At 50.9% G+C, this 25705-nt stretch overlaps 1 protein-coding gene across 1 annotated transcript; it reads left to right on the top strand.

The window, feature by feature from the left end:
• The first annotated feature begins 683 nt into the window (after window positions 1-683).
• Window positions 684-24005, top strand: LOC108399218 (solute carrier family 22 member 20). Its single transcript, XM_036995636.2, has 10 exons — window positions 684-1291; window positions 1364-1467; window positions 2870-3024; window positions 4945-5113; window positions 5660-5783; window positions 6589-6704; window positions 11452-11666; window positions 13231-13339; window positions 13534-13737; window positions 22644-24005. The coding sequence occupies exons 1-10, from the start codon at window positions 920-922 to the stop codon at window positions 22738-22740; spliced, it is 1665 nt and encodes a 554-aa protein (XP_036851531.2). The 5' UTR covers window positions 684-919; the 3' UTR covers window positions 22741-24005.
• Window positions 24006-25705: the final 1700 nt, after the last annotated feature.

Genomic DNA, 25705 nt, shown 5'->3' with positions numbered 1-25705 from the left:
GCTGGGAGCCCCCAGTGGGGTCTCAAGTGACCAAATGCCTGGCTACTGCCTGGCTGCTGCCTGCCACAGCGGGGCCCAGGGCCTGGAGCAGCCGTCCTGAGCCTGCGCTTTGCCTGTGGGAGTCCCTGGGCTGGGACTTCCTGGGCCTCGGTTGTCCTTTTCAGCAAGGGGGTGGCCCACCACTTCCTGGGAGCCTGGAGTGGGTGCAGCAGGCCCTGTCCTTTCAGTCCTTCAGATAGGGTTTTGTTTCATGAGAGGGTCTGGCTGGTCTCGGGGCCTGACCCCCTCACAAACCCCAACTCAGGCTGAGTGCCTAGGGCTGGGGGCAGGGAGAATGGGGCTTCCTCTTGGCTGCCTATTTGGGCCTTCCTAAAGGGCTTAGGAGTGTCTCCTGTGTAGCCCCTGACTTCTCAGGGTACAAGCAGCTATAATCCCTGGCAGCCCTTTAGCTGACCTCTGAGCATTTAAGGCTCCGACCTGGATGGAACCAGAGACAGGGACTGGGTACCATGTGCTGTGGCTGGAATTGGACTCTTGAAGATGCCCGACAATGGCCTCCAGGGGAAAAGGGAGGAGATGGTGCCCCATTACTGCAGAATCCTCCTGGGGAGGTCAGCGGCCAGGCAGCTAGGCCTGCAGATCTGGGCAGGGGGCTGTGAGGCAGCCCTCTGGGACCCCTACTCTTCTAACTTGAGAGGTGAGAAGTTGAGAACAGTGAGGAGAAGGGGCCTGGTGGGAGGGGGTGCCCTGCAGACATGGGGACACCCGAGGCTTCCTGTGGGGTGTAACCAGACCCCGCTGAGCTGCAGGACACGCATCGGCAGTGCTAACCTCGGCCTGTTCCTCTACCTCCCAGGGCCCTGCCCCAGCCCCTTTACATAAGCCCTGGCAGGCTTGGCCTCAGGTCGGCCCCGTGGCCATGGCCTTCACAGAACTGCTAGACGCCCTGGGTGGCGTGGGTCGCTTCCAGCTTGTCTACACCACCCTGCTGCTGCTGCCCTGCAGCCTGCTGGCCTGCCACAACTTCCTGCAGAACTTCACCGCCGCTGTGCCCCGCCACCACTGCCAAGGCTCCACCAATCACACTGCAGCCACCAATGACTCGGGGGCCTGGCTGAGGGCCACCATACCCCTGGACCGGCTTGGGACCCCTGAGCCATGCAGGCGCTTCGTGGAGCCTCAGTGGGCCCTCCTGAGCCCCAACACCTCCATCCAAGGGGCGGCCACGGAGGGCTGCAAGGATGGCTGGGTCTATGACCGCAGCACCTTCCCGTCCACCATCACAACGGAGGTCAGAGGGGCCTGAGGTGGTGGTGGGGGGCTGCCCAAGGCTGAGGCTGGACCAACCCTGTCTCCCCTGCAGTGGGATCTGGTGTGTGAGGCCCGCACCCTCCGCGATGTGGCTCAGTCCATATACATGGCCGGGGTCCTGGTGGGCGCTGCGGTGTTTGGCAGCCTTGCGGACAGGTGAGTCTTTGGGGATGAGGGTTGCAGCCACCGGATGCTCTTCATTAATTTTTCTTTATTAAAGTTTCTTTTGAGTATTTTCAAATGGACAACACATACAATACATTCACGTGGTTCAGATTCCAGAAGATAGAAGGCAGCAGGGGCGCGTCCCTTTTCCACTCCTGTGCTGCCCTCCTGTAGTCTCGAGAGGGCAGCCTGGCTTCTGTGCGTCTTACAGAGATATTTTATGATTTCATGCCATCTAAGTAAACATGTACATATGCTCTGTTGCCCCTTTTTATACAAATGCTGGGACCTCCTCCGCATGCTTCTGTTCCTGGCTTTTTCACCGCAAGGCTGCTGCATATTCCTTCGGGAAGCGCTTCCCATCCTCCGCGCTGTCCGCTCTGCATCCAGCTCGTATGAATGAGCTGGGACTGACCACAGGGGCCCAACCGGAGGCAGGGGCCCTTTGAGGGAGACGCCCGGCACCGCAGCATGTGGCCCACGGCCGTGGCTGCTGGGATCGGCCTCCTCTCTCCTCTTTTCCCTCCCTTCCTGCTCTGCATCCCCTTCTCTGCCTCCCCTTCTCCCTTCTCTGCCACCCCTCCTCTCACATGAGGGCCCTCCTGGCCTGCAGACCCCACATCCAGGAGCACAGACCACTCCCCGTGCTGCAGGCCGCAGCGCCTCATGGGTGGCTGTCACCGCCCTCGTGGCCCCGTCACCACACATCCTGGTCTTCCTGCGCATGAACTTGTGTCTTACCCACGGGGTCTTGTCTGTCACCAGCCCACAGCTCAGGCCTTCCACTCAACGGCGAGATCGGTGTGCGTTGTAGCAGAAGGAACAAGCGAGGGAATGAGTGTGTCACGGGGTGTGGGGGGAAGAAACGCTGCTGTCCCCTACTCGCCCTTAGGCCCTCCTGGCCAAGCTGGGGCCCCAGGCGGAAGCCTCGCTTACAAACGGGGCAGTGCCAAAGCCAGAGGGGGATGCCCCCGCCCCACCCGGCCTCCCTGTGTGACCAGTTCACACAGGGTGCTGCTCCCAGCGGCCCCAGCAAGGCCAAGGGCTCACAGTGTGGGCTCTGATTTGGGCTCCCCCTCCAGCTCCAGCCTCGGGGATCTCTCTCACTGGCCGCTGCACCTGTGTTTGGGCCTCTGCAGAATCCCTGCCTTTTCCTGGAAGACCCAGGGCCAGATAGGGGCAGAAATATTCCTGGGAAGGAGCGCCTCTCTTGGCCTCCAGTTCCCCCTCCTCGCCCTGCCTTGGGCCAGCCTCCAGGGGTGTGGCTCCCTTACGGAGGAGGGGCCTGGGGTAGGGTGGGGTGAGGGGCTTCCTTTAACCCTCCCGCAGGACCCCCTGGGGGATGCCGCTGTCGCCTGGGGAAGCCTAACCCTGTGCTCCTGGCCGGGCTCAGGCTGGGCCGCAAGGCCCCCCTGGTCTGGTCGTACCTGCAACTGGCGGTTTCGGGGGCTGCCACCTCGTACTTCGGCTCCTTCAGTGCCTACTGCGTCTTCCGGTTCCTGATGGGCATGACCTTCTCAGGCATCATCCTCAACTCTCTGTCTCTGGGTGAGTCCAGCCAGCCAAGGAGGGCCTGGAGGGGAGGGGGCTCACAGAAGGGGGGACCGTCCTCATTGGCCATCTTTCCTGTTGGGCTGTGTTAGTGTCCTCATCTAGGATCTCAACTCAGCCCCTCCCACCAGGGCTCTTGGGAGACCCGGGCTCTGGGCAGCAGCCCTGCCAGGGGTGAGCTGTGGACCCCGGCTTGCAGTAAGCTGAGAGGGCTGGGTTCCTTTCCTGCATGAGTTAGTCAACAATAGATACCTCTTATTAAGGACTTACCGTGTGCCAGTCTCAGGGTGGCTCAGGGTGGGGACACAAAACTGACATGAGACACAGGGGTCTCCAGGGCTGTAGGCAGCCCCAGATGATGTGACTTCAAAAAGAGTGGGTTCACTCAGGCTGCAAGGGTGGCGACTCCTGGCCTTCTGGATGCCAGGTGGGAATGTCTGCACTGCCTGAAGTGACAGCGTCAGGCCTCACTGCAGGCTGGTTTCAGGCTGGGTGGCTCTCGCAAAGAGCCCTGTGAGGCAGTGGGAAGCCCCCCTGGGCCTGTGCTTCCCTCTAATTACTTAATTTGCTCCTGGGGACGCCACTAGGCCTCGAGGATCTGAAGGGGATGCCGAAGATGGAATGGTTCTTTCATCTCAGTGGGGGAACCAGGATGCACCAGGCCCGCACACACAACGACCACCCTATATACACACACCCCTACGTGTTCACACATACACTCACTACTACTGCATTCCAGACGCAGTTAAGCGCCTTACATGGAGCAATGGACACTGCAGAGCCTTGCTCCTGTGGCTCCTGTGGGGCCAGTGCTCTTGTGTGGGAAGACAGGATAAAGAATGCAGATAAGCAAATTACAGAGTATGTTAGAAGGTGAAAAACACTACAGAGGAAAACTAAAGCCCAGGAAGGGAGTAAGGATGGCTTGGGTAGTGGGGAGTCTGCAACTTCTATCTGACTGGTCAGTGAAAGACCTCACATAGGGGTTGCTGAGCAAAGCGCCTGTGGCTCTTAGGGGAAGGAACATTCTAGGGTCCTTGTGGCTGAAGCAGAGCTGGAGGGTGGGCGACAGGTGAAGTCTGGGACACGGGGGCAGATCATTAGGCCCTGTGGCCAGGTAAGGCACTGGCTTTGAACTGAGTGAGATGGGAGCCACTGGAAGGAGCCTGAGCTGAGGAGAGGCCTGAGCTGACCCGACCTGACGGCATCTGCTTGGATTCCCCCAGAGGCAAGGGCCGGGGTGTGGCAGCCGAGGAGGCAGGAAGGGCTCTGCTCCCCACTGTTGGTAGAAGCAACCGCCTGTGCTGAGTGCCTGGGCACATGAGCTGGCGGCTCACTGCCATCCATTTGTTATGGTTGCCGCCTAAGAGTGTGCATGACTTACTTAACCAGTCCCCCATCGATGGACATTTAGGTTGTTTCCAAGTTTTGCTATTTACAAAAAAAAATCATGTAATTAGGAGCCATTACATTTTCTTTCCCGCCAACTGTTCATATCTTATGTCCGTTTTTCTTTTTTTTTGGCCTGTGGGTTGCTTTCCGATTATTTCATAATATTGATTCCAGTATTAGCAAAATTCACCTTTTATTGGTTATTTGAATTGCTTTTTGTCTGGCATTATGACTTGGTTTATGGTGTTTTTTTCTTTTTTAAATGCAGATACTTCCTATTTTTATTGTTTGTTGATCTTTCCTTTTATTGTTTCTGGATTTGGTGACACTCTTATAAAAGTCTTTCCTGACTCAAAGATCGAAAAAAAGTCTTCCATGATTTCTTCTGATATTTTCATGGTTTGGTTAGTTTTGTGGTCCCCTGGGATTTACCTGGCCTGAGGAGTGAGGTCAGAGGTACTGCAAAGGGGATGGGGTGAATTACATAAACATGCAGCCCTGAGCCTGCTCTGCTTTCCTCTGCAGTGGTGGAGTGGATGCCCACCCGGGGCCGCACGGTGGCCGGGGTCTTGCTGGGGTACTCCTTCACCCTGGGCCAGCTCATCCTGGCCGGCGTGGCATACCTGATCCGCCCCTGGCGGTGGCTGCAGTTTGCCGTCTCCGTTCCCTTCCTCATCTTTTTCCTCTATTCTTGGTACGTCCTGAGCACAGGGTGGGGAGGGGGCAGCCTGTGTGTCTGAGCCCCCACCAGTCCCTATCAGAGGTTTGGGGTGTGGGGCTTCTGGACATGGTGGGGACACAAAGGAGGGCCGGTGCTCAGTGCTCTGACAAAATCCCTTACATTAGTGTGGGGCTCCAGAACGTTCCAAGCGCTTTTCCTTCATCAGTTCCTTAGCCCCTCAGGACAGCCCCATGGCATTTTTCAGGAGGGGAGCTGAGGCGCAGCTCAGGGGGTGGGGTGGTCCGTGACTTATTCAAGGCCACCAGGGGTCAGAACCCGATTCAAAGCCTGTGCTGTGCATATCCAAAGTCCAATGAGTCTCTACGTGTCCTCCAGTGACTTCTGTGTGACATGCTGCACAGAAGGGACGCTGGCATGTCCCCCAGTCTCCCCGACTCCGCAGACAGCAGGACATTTCACCGTTTTTAGGGTCTGAAAGAAGGTGAATTCAGGTGCAGTTGGGTTTGGGGAATGAGCGCCACTCAACTCTGGCTCATTCTTCATCCCTCTCGGTGCCAGGTGGCTGCCAGAATCGCCGCGATGGCTCCTGCTCCACGGCAAACCCCAGCTAGCCCTGCAGAGCCTGCGGAAGGTGGCTGCACTGAACGGGAGGAAGGAGGAAGGGGAAAGGCTGACCAAGGAGGTAGGCGGGGTGGGTAAGAGGAAGAGTAGAAGCCCAGGAGCCTGGGTTTAGCAGCTTCCCGGGACTCATCCCCAACCAGGTGAAAACCCGGGGAACAAGCCGAACAGGAAGTGTTCCGGTGCCACAGGAATGTTTAACCATTGAGTGGCTGTGTGATCTGGGATACATAATTTAACTGCTTTTTTCACCAGTCTATCCATCTGTGCAATGGGGAAATAACTCCATTCTCACTGACATCCAGCTGAAATTTAAGTAAAATAAAATTAAAAAATACTAAAATAGAAATCATAAAGTGAAATTATCAAATAGTAACCAAAGCACCTTTATTATAAGATAGTTACCATTTGTTATAAATAAGCACCCCATGCTAGGCAGTATGCTAAGGGCTTTATGTACATAGTCCCATTTAATGCCTCACTTTTGCCAACGAGGAAGCCGAAGTTTGGATGAGTTTGGTAATTTGTACAGTGGAAAGTGGCTGAACCACTTGGGACCCCTCTTCTTAACCTTTGGCCAAGACCATTTCAGAGCCTATTCCAGAAGCGAGGGTCCTGCTAGAACCACTGATGGCAATTTTATCCTAATCAGCAGGCATGTCAGGAGACTTGGGACTCGTGTTAGAGCCTCTACTTCTCCCCAAAGCCCTGGAAACAGCCCATCAAGGGTCTTCAGTCCCGGGATGGGAGCCTAGAGCCAGCCATCCTGCCAGGGGCCTCAGCCTTGGCCTCCTTCCCTTGATGAAGGGAAATAGCAAGGAAACAGTCACAGATCCCTCCCTTCACCTGATCAAATTTCCCTCACCCAGGTGGTGAGCTCCTACATCCAGAATGAGTTTGCAAGTGTCCGCACCTCCAACTCAGTCTTGGACCTCTTCCGAACCCCAGCCATCCGCAAGGTCACCTGCTGTCTCATGGTGGTCTGGTAGGTGGTGTGCTCAAGCCCAAGCCTTCCACCTGAGGCAGGGCCGTGCCTTTTGCCCCGACGTGTAAACTCTGTTCTAAATACTCTTAATGCAATGAGCAGGTGAGCCTTGTGAAATCAGTCCTGTTCCGTCCTCTTTCTCCAGGACCCTCTGAGTATCCAGGGTCCTCTGGCCCTCTGCTGGGCACTTAGATGTGCTGACTGATGAGACATCCATGCTGACCTAGGGACCCTACATCTGAGCAGTGGGTCTCACCTGGGCAGGGACACCCATTGGAATCACCCAGGCAACTGTCTTGCCAAAGGGTTTCAGCCCCAGGCAAGTTCACTATGGATTCAGTGTGACCAAAGAAATAACAGTAGAATGTTCTTGGGGTGAAAGGGTTATACCCAACTTTATTTCCACGGTGGCATGTCAATCACTAAAATCCCATTCATTCAGAGCGAGTCTGCATGCAGCAAGCCCGTCTCTGCCTCTGGGCCTCTCTGCCCCCGCAGCCATCCTCTGGGGCTCTGTCCTCAGCACTGCCACCACTCCAGTCTCTGCTCTGCTCTCCTGCAGCCTTGCAGCCATGCCACCATATTGCCCAGAGCACTGGGCAGAGGTCTTTATAGAGTCAATAATGACGTATTGCCCACACCTGTGTAGTGAGCTAGCCACCTGCCACCAAGGTCCTTGTAAGGACTAGAAGATAAGACACATAATTGCACACCTGGCCAGGGAGAGCACTCCGGTAGAGTCTGTTCTTTGATTTGACTTTGGGGCTATGTCCCCAGTGCGCTGGAAATGTGGGAATGTCCCCCACTATGGACCTTCAGTGGGTTTCCGCCCCAACAGTATTGCCTGTGGGCCAGTTCTGGCCCCAGGCAGCCAGACAGCTCCGCAGACTCCAGGTTAGGGGAGAGACATCCTTCTGCGACCACAGCTGCTGACCGGCTCAGGCTCTCCACTGGCCCACAAACCCCTGCTTCTCCATCCTCTTCCCACTGGGAAGAAACATGAATTCAAAATTCCAGGGTTGAAAGTCCCCTCTTGGATCCTTGTGGAAAGAATAAGCCAAGTCCCCGTCTGTTAAAAGGAAGTGATTTGGCCATTGTAGTGATCAGGTCACCCAGATGGGGGGGGGCGGTCTCTGCCAGCGGGTGGGGGAGATTCACCTGTGGGGCTGGGCAGTCCTGCAGTGGGCGGAGGTGGAGGCGGGATTCCTGCAGTTCAAAAAGGGCTCTCGGGAGGAGGTGTTAGGAGCTGGAGGACTTCCACAGGCTCTCACTAACTTCTATTGTAAATGCCTTCTGTTAACTTGGGTTTTTTTTCTTTACTTTGTTTATCCTAAATTAAAAAACAAGTCATACTTACTGTAAAAAGCTTTTTCCCAAACAATCCAGAAACATACAGGCAGTGTGGTGTATTGCTTAGGAGGCAGGCATTTGGAAACTGACTGCTTGGGTTTGACTCTCAGCTCGGCCACTTACTGGCTGTGTGACCCTGAGCAAGTTACTTAACCTCCCTGTGCCTCAGTTTCCCCATCTGTAACATTGGTACCCTAATAGTACCTACCACACAGTGTGGTTGTACAGATCAGAAGCAGATTGAGCAGCACCTGACCTTTTGATAAATTTGAGGCGTGTCACCTGTTATCACTAAGATGAAAGTACATGTTCCTCTTACTTTATACTCTCCCTCGCATCCCTCAGCAGCAAACCCTATGAAGCATGAGCTTCTATCCTTCCAGACCTTTGTACATACAAGACATGCACACATATTCTTACAAAAATGGTTAATACCATACATCTCTGCTACTTGCTTTTTCTAACTTAATCAGGTCTATAAATATCTTTGCAGTGTTACATGAATCTGGTTCATGGCACATGGTTTGCTTTGCAGTAAATATTTGATGAATGAATAAACCAGTGAATGAATGGATTTTAAAATATGGTGAGCCACAGAACTGTAAGAGAATGCAGGTCCGTTTTTCCCACCACGACAATATCACTGTGATGACATTCCCGGCTAGTCATACTCAGTCTCTCTGGGAAGACTCAGTCTCCGGGAGCTTGCTTCCTTCAAAGGCTGCACCTTAGATTCCTCACCCCAACCCCCAGTGGAGCAAACATACATGTTATTAAGCAAAGGATATGAATGGAAACCAGGTAGTTTTTGACAGGGTGTCTCTCAACCCTTTCAATGGTCATTTCGCTTTTTGTATATTGTATTAATCTAATGTTGCTGCACAACAAATCACCATGACATCGGGGCTTAAAACAATACCCATTTATGAGCCCACAGCTCTGTGTCAGAAGTCCGGGCATAATATGGCTGGCTCTCTGCTCATGGTCTTTTGATAAGGCTGAAATGAAGGTGGTGGCCAAGCTGCATTCCTTTCTAGAGGCTCTGGGGAAGAATTCACTTCCAGGTTCATTCAAATTGTCAGCTGAATTCAATTCTTTATAGTTGTGGGACTGATGGCTTCTTTTCTTCACCAGCTGCTAGCTAAGGGCCACTGTCAGCCCGTAGAGGCCACCCATATTCCCTGCCACATGGCCACCTCCATCTCAACGGAGAATCTGCATCACAGCAGATCCCTCTCATGCTACGAATCTCCGGCTCCTCTGTCCTCACCCTTTATACTCAGATTTCAAGGATTTATAGGATTAGATGAGGCCCAGTTGACTCAGAGTCAAATGATTGGGGCCTTATTTCCTTCTGCAAAATCCCCTCACAACAACACCCAGGTTAGTGTTTGAATAACTGGGAGAAGGTATGTGTACACCAGGGGCAAGGAGTTTGGGGGATCATCCTAGAATCTGCCTACCACATCTACTTTTTATTGAAGCTTAACAGACATACAGAAATGCCTGATATTCAACGTGGCAAATTTTCACAAAGTGCAAGCCTGTTGACCAGCAGCAGGTCCAGAAGGAAACATGAGAAGCCCCCCAGGAGCTCCCTGACGCTTCCTTCCAGTCACTACACTTCTCAGCAGTGATCATTATCCTGATTTTAACGCCATAGATTACTTCAGCCTCTTTTTAAATTTTACGTAAATTAAACCACAGTGTGTGCTCTTTTGTAACTAGTTTCTCTTGTTCAGCTCGCTGTTTGTGAGTTGCGTCCGTGCTATAGTATACAGTTTAACATATTCTTCATGTTGTATAGCATTCCAGTGTAGGAATATACTACTTGTGGTAGGCAGAATAATGGCCCCCCAGAGAGGTCCTAATTTTTCAACTTTTCTGTGAAGATGAATTTATTCCAAAATGTAAAAAAAATCTAACAAAAAACTGTATCCAGAATAGGTACTAGATAGATGGGCAGCTAGCTAAAGCTCCAATCTTAGTGGTATTGATTCCTATCCTAACCCCAGGAGCCCGTGAAGTCGCTGCCTCACATGGTAGGAGACGGTGGAAAGTCTAGATACTGGTCTCTCTGCCCGCAGTTCCTGGCACAGAGCTCCTAAAACGCTTGTAATTTCCGGATCAGAGCGCTAGGAGGCAGGGAAGAATTTTGTCTTTGTTTGGGGAGCCTCATCTGCCTGCTGACATCACAGCGCCCTGGGGCCTGAGTTTCTCAGTAGGTGGTTTGGAGGCAGAAGCCGCTTGGCTTGGAGAGACCCCCTTCCGCCCCTGCCAAATTCTATTTTTCCCCCTCCCTCCCCACGTGATCCTGGGCCTGTGCTGGCACATGGCCTGCAGGGAAACCAAGCCTGGCCAGCCCACCCGGGTGAGTTCAGGAGGGCCAATGCCGAGCCCCTGCCTCGGGGCCCTCTCTTGTTTGGTTTTGTTTTGCTTTTATCAGTAGTAAATGTGACAAAATACACCTACCATAAAATCTAGCATTTTGATTATCTGTGAGCGCGCACGCCAGTGGCATCAAGCACATTCACAGTGTTGTGCGACTGCCGCCGCCATGATTTTCATCTTGCAAAACTGAAAAAAACCTCCATTAGGAAAATCCCCATCCCCTTCGACCCAGCCTCTGGCAGCCACCTTTCCTCTTTCCGTCTCTGTGATTTTGGTACTTGAGGAACTTCATGTTAAGTGGAATCATACAATATTTATCTTTCTGTGACTGGTTTATTTCACTTTGTGTGATGTCCTCAACTTTCAGCCACGTTGCAGCGTGATCAGAATTCCTTCCTTCTCAGGGCTGAGAAATTGCATGTCCGCACAATCTATTGCTCATCCAGTCATCTGTCGGTGGACGCTTGGGTTGCTTCGACCTTTTGGCTAGTGTGAATAATGCTAGTGGGAACACGGGTGTGTAAATATCTCTTGGAGACACTGTCTTAGGGACCTTTTAAATTTCTGTGGAGACCCTAAGTGTGGGAACCCCAGGCCTTGTCTGTCTCTGACCATAAGCCGGCTGGGCAGAAGCCACCATCTGCAGGTGAAGGTTTCTCCGCGAACACTGGGAGACACAGTGAGGGTTCTTGGAGGCTTCGCCTGGTTGGAAGCCTCTCATTTTCTCCCTCTTAGATGTGATGCTCGTTGCAGCTACTGGAGGGGAGATGTGCTGACCAAGAAAACACACCCTGGACTGGTCTGGACTCAGCAGAGCCGGTGGCTGGAAGGGACGCAGAGGGAGGGGGTTGGGCCCCAGGGCCAAAGTCAGAGACTTTGTTGTACAGGTCAGGGGATTTTACATCCCTAGGGAAAGAGTCCTGTGACATTCATCCTGCATGGCCTCCCCCGGGCCCAGGACAGTGAACCTCGGGGTGAAGCAGGACTCTTCTGCCTCCCCTCCCAGGTTTTCCAACTCCCTGGCTTACTACGGCCTGGCCATGGACCTGCAAAAGTTTGGTCTCAGCGTGTACCTGGTGCAGGTCCTGTTCGGGGTCATAGATATCCCGGCCATGCTGGTGGCCACCACCACCATGATTTATGTGGGTCGCCGGGCCACGGTGGCCTCCTTCCTCATCCTGGCCGGGCTCATGGTGATCGCAAACATGTTTGTGCCAGAAGGTAAGCCCTCTGCATCTGCCATTACGGCCAGGGAGCCCCTGGGGTCTGGGGTCTGCTGGGCAACAGATACAACAGGGGAACAAGGCTGAGTGAGGGATGTTCTTCTGGATCTGGGAAGAAAGTGACTGTCGGTCGGTAGAGTCTGTATTAAGCATTTAGTACTGGTATCAGCATCGTGGGGGCGAGTCTACAAAGCACATGAGTCTTGCAGGCCCTCACTGTCTCATCCGGAAGATGAGGCTGATGCCATGAAAACAACTGGCAGGGTGGACAGCTGGCCGGGCAGCATCTCAAGAGCTGAGGAGTCAGGATTGTGGTTTGCAAACCTGCCCGTAATTATCCCCACCAGGAGACCATTGACAACGCCCAGCCCAGGGGCTCCAGGCCAACACACTTGGTCTCGAGGAGTGGCACCCAACCCTCAGTATTTACAAAATTGTCCGGTGATTCCAGCAGAAGCCGGGGCTGAGCATCAGAGCCCCAGAGCACGTGCTAAGCTGAGGGTCCAGTGGTCACCCCAGCCCTGCCCCACAGCCTTGAGCAGGGTCATTTCTCTGTGCCTCAGTCCCTCCCTATAAAATGGATAATTATTACTATTGACGTGTTTTTTTCCAATCTTTTCATCTATTTAAGATTTTGTGTTTGATGTAATTGAGATATTTATACACAATAATATGAGTTATGTATGTGTATACATACTTAATATGTACACAAAATGCATCCTTTCTCAGTATATGTTGTAACACAAATATGCTTTTCCATGTTAGCACAAATGCTTCATGACTCTTATTTTTTATTACTGTACAATATTCCATCTAGACTGGTGTTTATCAACTCTGACTGCACATTGGAATCTCCTGGGAACCTTTAAAAAAATACCCAAACTTGAGCCCAGATTCAAGAAGCCTTGATGTCATGGAGATGGGGTGGGGCCCAAGCATGGGTGTTTTATAAACCTCCCCTCCTGATTCCAGCGTGCAGCCAGAGCTGCCAGCAAACCCAGAGAGCGTGCCGTCATTCCCTTGCCCTGATGTTGGACATGTGCATTGAATTTTGATATTTATAACCAATAGCATGACAAGCATATTAATAATGATGGAATCAGCAAACATTTCACGAGCCGTGGGCTCTTAGCACTCATGACGTTATGTCAACCTAATGATGACCCTGTGAAGCAGATGAGCTCAGGGAGGGTCAGTAATAGAGACCAAGGTCACCCAGCTGGGTCAGAGCAACAAACTTTGTCCATATCCCAAAAGTTGTCCTGCCTCCCCCTAGGACTCGGTGACAGATGGAAGTAAGAGAGGAGGAGTGGCTGTCAGAGAAGGGTGGCGTGGGGGCTTCGTGGTCCCGGGTGGGAACACGAGGCGTGGAAATCCCCATTCTCACCCCTGCCCACGTTAGGACTCTACCTCCCCTGACCAGTTAGGCCTGAGGGCTCACCCTCTGCTCCCCTTCTACCTTAGCCCCTCCTGAGTCCCTGCCATTCCCACCACCCCTCTCTGCCTCCCTGCTCCCCTTTGGGGCTCTGAGCTCCCCCCAGCTCTGCTTCCCTCCTCCACAGGTATGCAGACCCTGCGTACAGCCCAGGCGGCGCTGGGCAAAGGCTGCCTGGCCAGCTCCTTCATCTGCGTCTACCTGTTCACTGGAGAGCTGTACCCCACGGAGATCAGGTGTGTGCACGGTGGGAAGCAGAGGAGCGCCCGTCTCACGCGGGGAGGCCCTAGAGCTCCAGGCCGACGCCTGCTGGGCTTGCTGAAGCAGGCTCTTCATCCCTTCCTGCTCTGCCCCCCACACCCAGCCCTCGCTGCTCCTGGCCCTCTGGGGGAGACCAGGCCATGGCCACTGACCTGCCCACACTCCTCAGGCAGATGGGGATGGGCTTTGCCTCGGTCAATGCCCGCTTTGGGGGCCTGGCTGCACCCCTGGTCACCACACTTGGAGAGTTCAACGCCATCCTGCCACCCGTGGGCTTCGGGGCCACCTCAATCCTGGCCGGGCTAGCTGTTTGCTTCCTGGCTGAGACCCGCAATGCACCCCTGGTAGAGACCATCGAGGCGATGGAGAGGAGGTAAGGGGCATCTGGGCAGAGTGGAGTGGGGGCAGACAAACAGCCTGTGGTTCCCGAGACACTTCTGTGGGGCACAGTAGCCTCCAGCTGCTGCTTAAAGGGCATGGCTGCGTGTTAGCCATGCGAATGCCACCCATCTGTATCTAAGGGGCTTAGCTTAGAGCACGAACAGACGTGACAAGAATGGTAAAACAGCAATAAGAATAAACTGTTATAAGGGGTGTGCCTTGAAGTGAAAGCTGGCAGAGTGGGGGGACAGTTTGCGGGGAGGAGAGGTGCCACAGTTTGCAGCAAAGACAGGCCCTTGTGCTTGTGGGCTTGGGCTCAGAGCTTCCTGGCAACAAAAAGGGAAGACCCTGCTAATGACTTTTGTCGTATTGTCAGAGGAAAAGGAGTACTGGTTCCTTGGAGAAACTGAAGCTTTTCTCAGCAGTTAGCACTAGAAGAAGTTTATCTCATGGGTCTCCTTAGAGAGGCCACTGAGTAAGTGACAGCAATGTCCTTGACAATGTTTCTAAAATAGCGGCCAGAAGGGATTTGACAGGGCTTCTTGAAGCACTTCTCAGCAATGGTGGGCTCAGTGAAGACCTTTGCTTTTGGGGAACAGGTTGGGGAAGAAAACAGCGCAAGTCCATAGCTTTTCAAGAGTCCAGCTTGATCCCCAAGCCTGAACCCATCTGTGTCCAGAGGCCTGCGTGGGTGGGCTGTGTTGGCAACATTTAAAAATAATCCCCCATGAACATCTCATGTCTACCCTGAGCCATGGACTCACAGAGACCAAGGAACCTTCTCTGGCAAGGCCTGGCATTTCTGCCTCCAGAAAGTATTTTGAATCTGCCCTTCTCTCTCTCACCCCCACGGCCACGCCTCCTCCTTGGCCGACAGCTCCAGGAGCCTCATGCCCTCCCTGCCCCTCTCCACTTTATTCCCTACAGCAACTAGTATGGAAGGCTTTTTAATGCAAAGAGTCATGTGCCTCCCTCCTCAGGACCCTTCCCTGGACCCTTTGCATATGAGGATAAAACCTGAACTCTTACAAGGCCCTCAGGGTCTGGCCCCTGTCCACCTGCCCATCATCAGCCTGGCCACCACTGAGGCTGTTCTGTCTGTCTGGAACGTTCCTCCCTTTGCTCTTGACCTGCTTAATCCCCACCCTCCCCAAAGATGTGGGTCCAGGTATCCCACAGCTGGGTCAATATTTGTAGCCCAATCCAGAGCCCGTTTGCAGGTGCCTGAGGGGCCCAAGTACATGAAAAAAAAAAACCGATTGGGAAGCCCCTAACCTCATATTACAGACAGAACTGTAATGGCTGTGACCTGGGCATTCTTAAAATCAGGCTTTGCTTACCCTGGCTCTAGCCAAAGTCCCATGCCAAGTGAAAGTCTAGTTTTAGGTAACAGAGCTTTCTTTGCCCCTGCCAGGAACAACTTATTATAAAACCACACTGTACGTTGTTGTGGATATGAGCCTAATACATCATGGAGACCATCTACTAAAATCAAGTTTGATTTTTGTGGTAGTTGGTAAGGACCCATCTGTCTCGGAGCCACCCGCTGAGTGGGTCTGGTCTAGCTGCTCCTGCCCAGTCCTCCCGGAGGAGGGGGAGACCTTGCGTGAGCTGGAAAGTGATAGCGTCGGGGGGGAGACCTTGCGTGAGCTGGAAAGTGATAGCGTTGTGGGGAGACCTTGCGTGAGCTGGAAAGTGATAGCGTCGGGGGGGGACCTTGCGTGAGCTGGAAAGTGATAGCGTTGGTGGGGAGAGACCTTGCGTGAGCTGGAAAGTGATAACGTTGGGGGGAGACCTTGCGTGAGCTGGAAAGTGATAGCGTCGTTGTGGGGAGACCTTGCGTGAGCTGGAAAGTGATAGCGTCGGGGGGGAGACCTTGCGTGAGCTGGAAAGTGATAGCGTCGGTGGGGAGAACCTTGGGTGAGCTGGAAAGTGATAGCGTTGTGGGGAGACCTTGCGTGAGCTGGAAAGTGATAGCGTCGGTGGGGGAAGACCTTGCGTGAGCTGGAAAGTGATAGCGTCGGGGGGGAGACCTTGCGTGAGCTGGAAAGTGATAGCGTTGTGGGGAGACCTGGGAGAGATAGCGTCGGTGGGGGGAGACCTTGCGTGAGCTGGAAAGTGATAAGACCTTGTGAGCTGGAAAGTGATAACGTTGGGGGGAGACCTTGTGTGAGCTGGAAAGTGATAGCGTCGGTGGGGGGAGACCTTGCGTGAGCTGGAAAGTGATAGCGTTGTGGGGAGACCTTGCGTGAGCTGGAAAGTGATAGCGTCGGGGGGGAGACCTTGCGTGAGCTGGAAAGTGATAGCGTCGGTGGGGAGACCTTGCGTGAGCTGGAAAGTGATAGCGTCGGGGGGAGACCTTGCGTGAGCTGGAAAGTGATAGCGTCGGGGGGAGACCTTGCGTGAGCTGGAAAGTGATAGCCACCGTACAGGAAGCTCTCTTCAGCTCAACCAGTGTTGCAAAGCAGACGCGAATTTTGTATTGCTTTTACCGTTTATTTTTAAAACTGTAGATGCATGTGTGTGTCCGTGGGTGTGTTCACATGTGAATGTGATTTGGAACTATCAAACTTACAGAAGAAGGGCTAGTGCTCAGCAAAGAACTTTTCTTTCTGACCCACATGAGAGAAAGTTGTTGACCCCTCTTCCGGATGCTTTAATGTGTATTTTCTCCAAACAAGGATATTCCCCTGCCGAACCACAGGGTAACACCACAGTCAGAAACTTGGTGTTGATATGTGACGACTGTTTACACCTCAGGCCTCGTCCAAGTTTTGGCAGTTCCACCCCTGGCCCCCTCCCACCATGATACCCCGTAAAGCAAGAGCACCAGCCCGGATCACCAGTGGCGATTAGTTGCCACATCTTTTTCAGGCTGGACTAGGTCCTCGGCTGTTCTGACTTCCATGCCCCCAACAATTCCACAGGATTTTATAGTTGGAAGGACAACCGAGACTCCACCAAGCACACTTACACGAGGCTTTCCCGAGATAAAGGCCGATGCAGTGGGAGGAAGAACATGCAGGCCGCTCTCGGGAGGCCCCGGCCGCCCAGCTGCATCTGCCTGGGGCTTTCTTTGTCCCCAGCATACATTTCGTCTGTGCACCACGTGCTGTCAGGATGAATGTGAGCTGTCTGGATGTCAGGGAAGCCAAGTCACAAGCATGCTGAGGGATCTTTAATACTCCGTTGGTTCCAGTCAAAACCCGGCTGTACAATCAGGTAAACCTATTGCAGACCACAAATCTCTCGTTTCCAGTCAACAACGTGGACAAGCTGGTAGAAGCTGCCTCCTGAGGGAGAGTCAGACTTGAAGAGCACGTCACACCCTTGGCTTGGCTGATGGTCAGTGTTGGCTCCCGGTACCTTGGAAGTTGCACATAGAGCTCAGACAGAGCAGTTGTGAGTTAACAATGACCCTGAAGGCTTTGGAGATTTCAGACCAGGTATTTTGTAGATTTCCCTCGGTTTGGGTTTTTCTGCGTAACAGGTTGTAGCTTATGCATCGCTGGCGGTCCTGTCACCGCCACAGAGTGCCTCTGTGTCCTGCTCCTCGCGTTCCCCTGGGGGCGGCACACGATCTGTCATATGACTGCTGATGTCCCCTGTGACCCCTTGATTAAGGTGGAGCCACCAGGCCTCTCCGCAGTAAAGGGATACCTTCTCCCTTCGTAATTAACAACATTTTGTAGGGAAGTACTTAGAAATTATGTAAATAATCAGTTTCTCTTCAAACTTTCCGTTTATTATGCATTTATTTGTATCATTATGGACTTAAAAATTTCTCATTTTTTCCAGTGGTTTATACTTTATTTATTTTGATGCCATTTTGTGCTAGATTTGGCTAGTGAGAACCTTCTGATTTCTGTGTTTTTAAAATTTCTTAAGCACATCTGTGCTTTCTGGCACAACTAGATACCCTGGGCTCCTCACGGCCACACAGCAGCTCTGGGAGCCGATGCGTCTGCCTGTGTGTCCTGGTTCACTTCCGCAGGAGTGAGCCGAACGGGGACCCCAGGTTCTAGGTGTGAGGGACTGATGGTCGTTGGGGTTTTCTGCTCTAAGCCTTCTCACTGGAAGGAGGTGGGGCCATAGCAATACACATAGAGATACACAAACCTGTAGATTTTTATTTCTGTGTCCATAGATCACACTGAGAACCATGAGTCAGCACCAGCGCCTCCAGTTGCAATCCAGCAACCACTGGGTTCATCCGTTTTCTCCCTTTTCATATTTAACCCCCTTCTCTGACCGTGAGAATCTGCCTCCCCTCAGCCTTAGTGTATTTTTGCTTATTTGATCAATCCTCCCGCATGTCATCTGTCCCTTCTTTGAACCGTCCACACACCACACTGAGCCACCCCTCCATGTGGACACCTACCCTGCCCTGCCCCGTGTAATGGCTTTAGGATTGAATTGCTCAGGAAGAAAGGCTTTTCATACATTTTTGATGACGTAGGTTTTCATTCTCATAAACACGCAAAGGACAATCTCCTCGCCCTCCCGTTCCTCCAACCTCACACCCCTGTAGGTTCCCTTGTCCTCACAGGTAACCTCTTGGGATTGCAGCAGGTGCGCTGATGCCAAAAGCCCGGAGAGCCACAGCCAAACCCTATTTGCATCTCGTATAAACTCTGCATAAGAAATGTAAACCTGTGGTTTATTAACAAGGAAGCAGGCATGGTGCTTTTTTAGCAAATAGAATGGACTGGCCTCTTGGGGAAACGAAGCCGCTCACCGGCAGGCCCCTGTCCAGATAGAGCTGTGCCACGACTGACCGTCAGTCAGGTGTGACCATCAGTCCCTCACACCTAGAACCTGGGGTCCCCGTTCGGCTCACTCCTGCGGAAGTGAACCAGGACACACAGGCGGACGCAGCGGCTCCCAGGGCTGCTGTGTGGCAGTGAGGAGCCCAGGGTATCTAGTTGTGCCAGAAAGCACAGATGTGCTTAAGAAATTTTAAAAACACAGAAATCAGAAGGTTCTCACTAGCCAAATCTAGCACAAAATGGCATCAAAATAAATAAAGTATAAACCACTGGAAAAATTGAGAAATTTTTAAGTCCATAATGATACAAATAAATGCATAATAAACGGAAAGTTTGAAGAGAAACTGATTATTTACATAATTTCTAAGTACTTCCCTACAAAATGTTGTTAATTACGAAGAGTGAGCGTGGGGCAGGGAGATTTGCAGGATTCTGCAGGGTTTTACCTAGTGTTTAGTTTAGGCTTTTTGAAATCTAATCTACATATTCAGTTATTAGTAATTGAGTTCCTACCAGGTGCCCGACACAGTGCCAGGTGTAGAAGGCAGAGTTAACAAAACAGGTGTGATCTCTGCCTTCTTGGAGCTTATGGGATAAGAGAGACACACAGAGAACAAATACACACAGATAGATGTGTGATGAGGAGAGAGTAACTGGGTGGTGGGAGATGCCTCTTGACTTAAGGGGAAGAAGAACAAGTGAGCCAGGTTGAAAAGGGGACAAGTGTGTCCCTGGAGGAGGGAACCGCCTATGCAAGCTCCCTGAGGTCCCAGAGAGCTGGGGGAGCTGAATGAACTTGAAAGATGAGGCTGGAGAGGGTGGCAGGGGCAGCCCAAAGACCACACTGAAAATTAAGGTTTTTATTTTAAGTCAGTGGAGAAGCCACTGAAGGACTTGGAAGAAGAGATTGATGTAGTCCAATTTATTTATTTATTTTTTTAAACTTTCTATCCCCTTGGTGTTAGTAAATCTCAGCCCAACTGGGGCCTTGGGTCTTGGCATTTAGGGCAGTTGCTCTAGAACAGTTTCTCAACCTTCTTACATCATCACACACACACCCCAACCAAGGGGCCTTTTTACATAACTTTTTTCCTAATCACACCCCCTCCCTCCCAATAACATTTTAAGACCACAATATACTGTGTATCTGTTCATATACTGTGCACTTTGGAAGGCCACAAACTGTTCTAATATCTCAGATTTTTCTGCCCCTCGGGAACCAGCTTTTGCCCCCTGGGGCACACTCTTCAGCTATGATTATGTCCCAACAGCCATAGGAGTCCTTGCAGCTAAGATTTGAGAGCCCCTGAGAAGCTTATCATCAGACACACACTCAGCATGCCCCTGCATGATTTTCTGGTGTTCTGGTCCATGGGCTCCTGCAACAACCTGTCCGGGGTTCTTGACAGCCCTTGTCCCACCAAACATGAAACAAATGACTTGGCTTGGTTTGGTTTGTAGGAAATGGTGGTGCTGGGGAAGACAAGGCCAGACAGCCTCTCCTGTGCGTCTGTCAAGTGGAATTTCTGCTGTTTGAACAATAAGAATTCAAGAACTCCTCAGCCCATCTCATTTTCCTCAATTTCTAATCTCATCAGATAATTATAAGTGCTGGTCACAGGCCTAGGACATCAGAAATGAAGAGGAGATGAAAGAGAAGAACCTTCCAAGGTTCAAGCTAACCATGCCCACGACAGCAGCGAGCCGAGAGGGATCAGTGACAGCAGCCTCAGCACGCTGGGCGTCCTCCAGATTTATTTCACAGGCCAGGAAAAATCCATTAGCAGATAACTTTTTTCAGTGTAAATGGCCAGGTCCTTTCTTAACCACAAGACCAGATACTGTTTCTTCAGAAAAGTCAGCTCCAGGAACCCAGCTAGGCCTATGCCACTGTTTGCTGGAGCAACATAACAAAGGAACAGTTGGCTAACCCTATTCAAAAAATCCTTTTGTGTAAGAATAAAATGTTCACCAAGGAGGAGATGCCAATAGGGGCTAAACAGAGGAGAAATAGCCACACCTTAGTTATAACCAAAGAAATGTAAATTCAAACAGGGGGAGATGCCCTTTGAAAATATCCAATAAGGAAAAAATCTTAAAATACATTAGTAGTCAATACAGGAGATGTGTGGGTAGAGGGAAAGAGACGCCTATGATCTTTCTGGGAGGTTCTTTGACATTACTGATCATAAGTTGGGAACATTTTCATATTCTTAAGAGCAACAATGATATTTCCAGGACTCTGCCCTGAAAAATAGACTAAGATGTGGACAAAAGTTTATTTATAAGGATATTCGTCACTATGCTTAACATACCAGGAAAAAATGTAAACTCTCCAGATATCCAACAATTTACAGAAATTATGATACATTGTGCAACATTGGAAAGCTACATTGATCAAGAGTCTTTAATGGCATGGGGAATGTTTACAGTATATTGTTAAACAGTATAATTATTTATGATATTTTTCTAATTATGTCAAGAACTAGAGATCTGAAAGAAAGAAATATGTTAAAATGGTGACAGTGGTCACCTCCAAGTATGGGTGACATTTAATTTTTTTCTGGCTGCTTTGTTTTTTAAATTATCTCCAGATTATCTGCATTGAGCACATTTTCTTTGGTAATCAAGGGGAAGAGGCAGACAAAGAAAAAAATCATAAAATTTCTATTAGAGATTTCCCAGACACAAGGCAGCCCCTCTTGAAGCCTAGAAACAGATGCTCCCCAAAGCCTGCCAAGATGGTAGAAGAGCCAGCCAGGAGGCAGGCAGCCCAGCCCTGAGAAAGTTCCAGGGCTCCCAGCAGTGACCTCCCCGGAGCTCCTCCCACTGGTGGGGAGGCTTGGAGAGGTGAGGGGCACGGGGATAGGTTTTCAGCTCAGGCCCTGGGTCAGCAGGGACCTCCTGCCGCCCTCCCGCCGAGGGTGAGCACCAGTTGTATAGCTCACACAAGCATGTTCTAATGCTTATTATATTTCAGACATTAAAAAATAAAACCATGGACTTCAGGTCTCACAACAGATTAGCTCAGATCATCTTCACTAATATGATGAGTTTAAAAAATGGTACTAAGCAAGCCTAGCCATTGCAGCAATTGAATCTGAAGAATGTCGTTAGGAATTCATCTTTGAAAGGGATGGGAAATCTATCAGACAGAACTGGGGGAAACAGGCGTGTGGGAGAGGCTCCTGCCTCTCAGCGCCATCCACTGGCACGCAGCAAATAAAACCAACAGGCTGGACGAACCCAAGCGACAGTCAGAAAGACAGAAGGTTTAAGGGGCAGAAGGGAGAGATGTAGGAGAAGAAAGGGACATTTCTTTGTGGTTATGGTAAAAATCACACACACACAAAAATGGCTTAAACCATTGGACAAAAAGATTAGAAATAGAAGAGTTAAGAGGTAAGGGTAAAATCACTGATAAAACATTTTGAATGTTGAAAATGTTCTAAAAGTGGAGCAAGCTAAAAGCAGATCGGAGAAATTGGCAAGATGTGTGAATGATCACAACAGAAAGGCAATGGAAACTAGGACAGTTCAGTAGGAGAGCAAACAGTTCTCAGCCTGTGAGATACCCGGAAAAAATAAGGGAGACCAGAACACGGACCATGTCAAAGGCTGAAGGGCTGAAGAGAGATAGGCAAAGCTGGACCTGGCCACACGACAGAATGCCCTGGCAGCGGCCCTCGGGTGCAGGGAGGCACTTCTAGGTGACTTACGGGCACTCTTCCTGCCCCTGACTCGGTCCCTCCCTGCTCCCTGGGGCTGCTGACTGCACCTGGGCATCTGCTGGCGGGGTGGCCTCAGGTGTGCATCTGGCCTCGGGTTCTCACTGGAAAACCGTCTGGGCCTGCCACCTTCCCACGTCTGGCTCCTACCAGCCAGGCCAGGCTCTGCCAGCTGCAGGGCCTCAGGAATGGAGCAGAGAGGGACAGGACAGGACAGAGGGCGGGTGCTCCCTGAGGTGCTCCGCAGGAACAGGAGAGTCACGACGGCTCCCGCCATCCTCCGGGGCTTTGGGACAGTGGAACACACAGCCTGCGTGTGGCACAGACACACGCCATCTGCCCCCACCTCCTCCCTCCAGCCCTTCCACATCACTCTTGCGTTTGCCTTTACGTTTTAACAGAGTCAAAGAAGGCCTTTCCAAGAAGGAGGCAGAGGAGAAGAGCGAAGAAATTTCTCTTCAGCAGCTGGGAGCTTCTCCCCTCAAGGAAACCATCTAAGCTGCCAAGAGCCCAGTGCTTGCTGGCAGCGCCTCAGCCGGTGTCCAGACAGCCCCCCAGGGCTGCTTCCAGCCTCATGGGGGCAAGGCTCCCCCAAGGACCACGGAGGCTCTGCCCACAAGCCGGGGCTGGGCTGCTGGGGGAAACCGAGCTGCAGCTGCTGGCAGAGACCAGAAGAGGACCGTCTGCTTCCCCATCCTTGAATCTGCCCCTTGAAACACCTCTGTTCATTCTCGTTCCACCTGAAAGCGCTATCTTCACAGGGTTAGGGTGACGTTTCTGCCCCTCCTTGTCCCTGTAACAGCCCCCTCCTTGAGGAAGTCCTTGAGGAACTTCCAGAACGCATTTGCTCCACCATTTGGCATTTACTCTTCCTGCCTCAGACAATTAAAGCTCTCTTCCCTTGTGCATGTTTTACCTCACCTGGAAAATGTCCCCACAGGGCCTTCTGCCCCTAAAGGGGGCCTCGCAGGTGGTATGTGCTCAACAGATAGATAGTGAATAAATGATGAAGCCAGACTCGGGCAGTGGATAGAGACCTCTACCCATCATGCCCAGTCCTGGCAACACTGCTCTGCAGAAATGGCATGTGACTCGGTTTCCCCGGTCTTAAGAGGGACGACTTCCTAGGATGGCGCGGCTTCCCTCTGAATTTGAATCCACTTCGAGCTCAGATTTTGGACATGTGCCTCCATCCCTGACCTTGACCTTCACCAGAATTCAGATTAGATTCATATCCTGGTCCATTGGGTGAACTTGGGCAAGTTTCCTTGTCTAACCCCTTCCTCCTAGAGTTCCTAGACAATCAGATGGGATCAGAGCTCAGTTCCTTATAGTCCAAGGTTAGGCGCAATCTGGGAAAAAAGCAGGAATATGCAGTTTGGGCAGGAACCACTGTAACCTGCCATTTCACCAACATTAGTCTTCCAAAGCTTAGCCCTTGGAATAGAACTTGAATGGAGATTCCTCCAAAAAGCTGTCCCAAGGCCTTGGTCTTGATGCACTGAATTTTCAGTTCCTCCCATAGATACAGCCTCTTGTTCAATGATCCGCTACATGAGCTTTCCTATTTGAGTTGTTCTCAGCCTACAGCCCTCAGCACATCAGTAAATTTGAAAGTTGGAGGGCTGTGGTGTCTGGTCATACTCAAAGATTCATTTTTGGAGCCACCTCCTCCAAGCAGGACTCCCTGACCTCTCTTGACTGCCTCTGGGCTCCCATGATGCCTTCTACATATCCTCCTGTTAACTTTAAAAATAAATCAGTTATTTTACCAGCAAAAATAGGTTTATTTGGGAACAGCAGGGAATTGCAATCTGGAACAAACAAGCTACAACCGAACCACAGGCAAATCCAGAGAACAAAGTAGAGGAACACTCTTTTATAGAGAAAAGGCCTGAGTTGGGAAGGCTGTTCTAAGCAAAAAATGCATTGGAAGAAACTGGGAGTCCTATGTATCATGGCTCCTCATTGGCTGAGTTGTGTCAGTCTCTCATTGGCTGGTCTGCTGTTAGGAGGAAGGGGGAAACCTTCCTCCTGCTGGAAAGTGAAGTAGCTAAAGCAGTAGCAGTGCCGGGTACCTCTCTTTTGGTGGAGTCTGAGATTTAGGGGAGGTGGGCATCACAGCACCCCCGGCTGGCCTCTGGCTGTCATGTCAGTGAGGTTTCCCTTTATTTTCACACTCCCCCCGGGTTGTAATGGATCCATGTACATGCTGGTCTCAGCTGTCATCTCAAGCTATTTTTCTTGCTGACAAATTTTGTAAGACATAACATGAATTCATTTGATCTTTAGTAAACCAAGGTAGAATGAATATATTACATTTATGCTAATAACTCTAAAGACATTCCAGTTTTAGTTAAACCAACAAACTTATACTAGCTTTAATACCAATATTCTCCCAGATCATGTGAATCTGACATTCATTTGGATTAAGTTGTTATTATATATCTGAAAATTTTATTTATATAAGTACTTAATTATCTATAAGCCAATTAAATAGAGCCCTTTTACAAGTTAATTTCTGGCAATACCATCTGGAGGTAGAAAATACCACATATCTATAACACATAGTTAGACACTCATGAAAAGACAGACAGATGCAAACAGAGGCCTCATTGTATCCATTCTAAAACATTTTTTTATTAAGGTATCATTGATATACACTCTTATGAAGGTTTCACAAGAAAAACAATGTGGTTTTTACATTCACCCTTGTTATCAAGTCCCCCAATACCCCATTGCAGTCACTGTCCATCAGTGTAGTAAGATGCCACAGAGTCCCTACTTGTCTTCTCTGAGCTGCACTGTCTTCCCCGTGACCTCACACACACCATGTGCACCAATCATGATACCCCACAATCCCCTTCTCCCTCCCTCCCCACCCGTCCTCCCCTCCGTTCTAAAATTTTAGCCAAGAGATGGGAATTGTAGAAAAGACACTTAAGGCCTTTTTAAAAAAATTCACTTGTTTCAAATAACCTTTCTCCCTTTTCTTCTGATGAAAGTTTCCTCCCTAAAGTTGGTATTCTAAATCGGTGACCTAGATAAGAATTCCTGAAGAGGACCGGGCAGAGCATTTGCATTTCGAGGCACATGGACAAGCCTTTGAGATAAATAGGGAAGGTTTTGGGATTGGTCAAAAGGATTGATGGACTTTGAATTGTTTCTGGAGCCACATCTCTGGTCCTGTGAAAAACAGATTTGCAGAATAAGGACAGCTCTTCTTAATTCCTCAAAGAATTGGGTTTCCACTTAAAGCATATCCAAGGACTGACACCACCTATGTTGGTATGTTTTTCTTTCTCCTGGGTACATTTAGCTTAGAGGAGAAGGTCTTTAAAAAGTTCTTTTCAGGCTCTGAAATCAGCCTCCAACCTGGCCAACCACTGACCACAGAGCTACTTAGAAATTCTTTTAAATATCTTACCAGTTTTCAGCCAAGGCAAATAGCAAATATTTCCGG

Source organism: Manis javanica, chromosome 11 (genome assembly GCF_040802235.1).
Source record: "Manis javanica isolate MJ-LG chromosome 11, MJ_LKY, whole genome shotgun sequence".
Lineage (NCBI taxonomy): Eukaryota > Metazoa > Chordata > Mammalia > Pholidota > Manidae > Manis > Manis javanica.
The sequence above is the reverse complement of the archived record's forward strand: the minus strand, read 5'-3'. Positions and strand labels throughout refer to the sequence as shown.

Coding starts and splice junctions, on each gene's coding strand:
- LOC108399218 (XM_036995636.2), top strand. CDS start 920: ATGGCCTTCACAGAACTGCTAGACGCCCTGGGTGGCGTGGGTCGCTTC. Junction 1,292..1,363: donor CGTCCACCATCACAACGGAG/GTCAGAGGGGCC, acceptor TCTCCCCTGCAG/TGGGATCTGGTGTGTGAGGC. Junction 13,738..22,643: donor ATCGAGGCGATGGAGAGGAG/GTAAGGGGCATC, acceptor ACGTTTTAACAG/AGTCAAAGAAGGCCTTTCCA.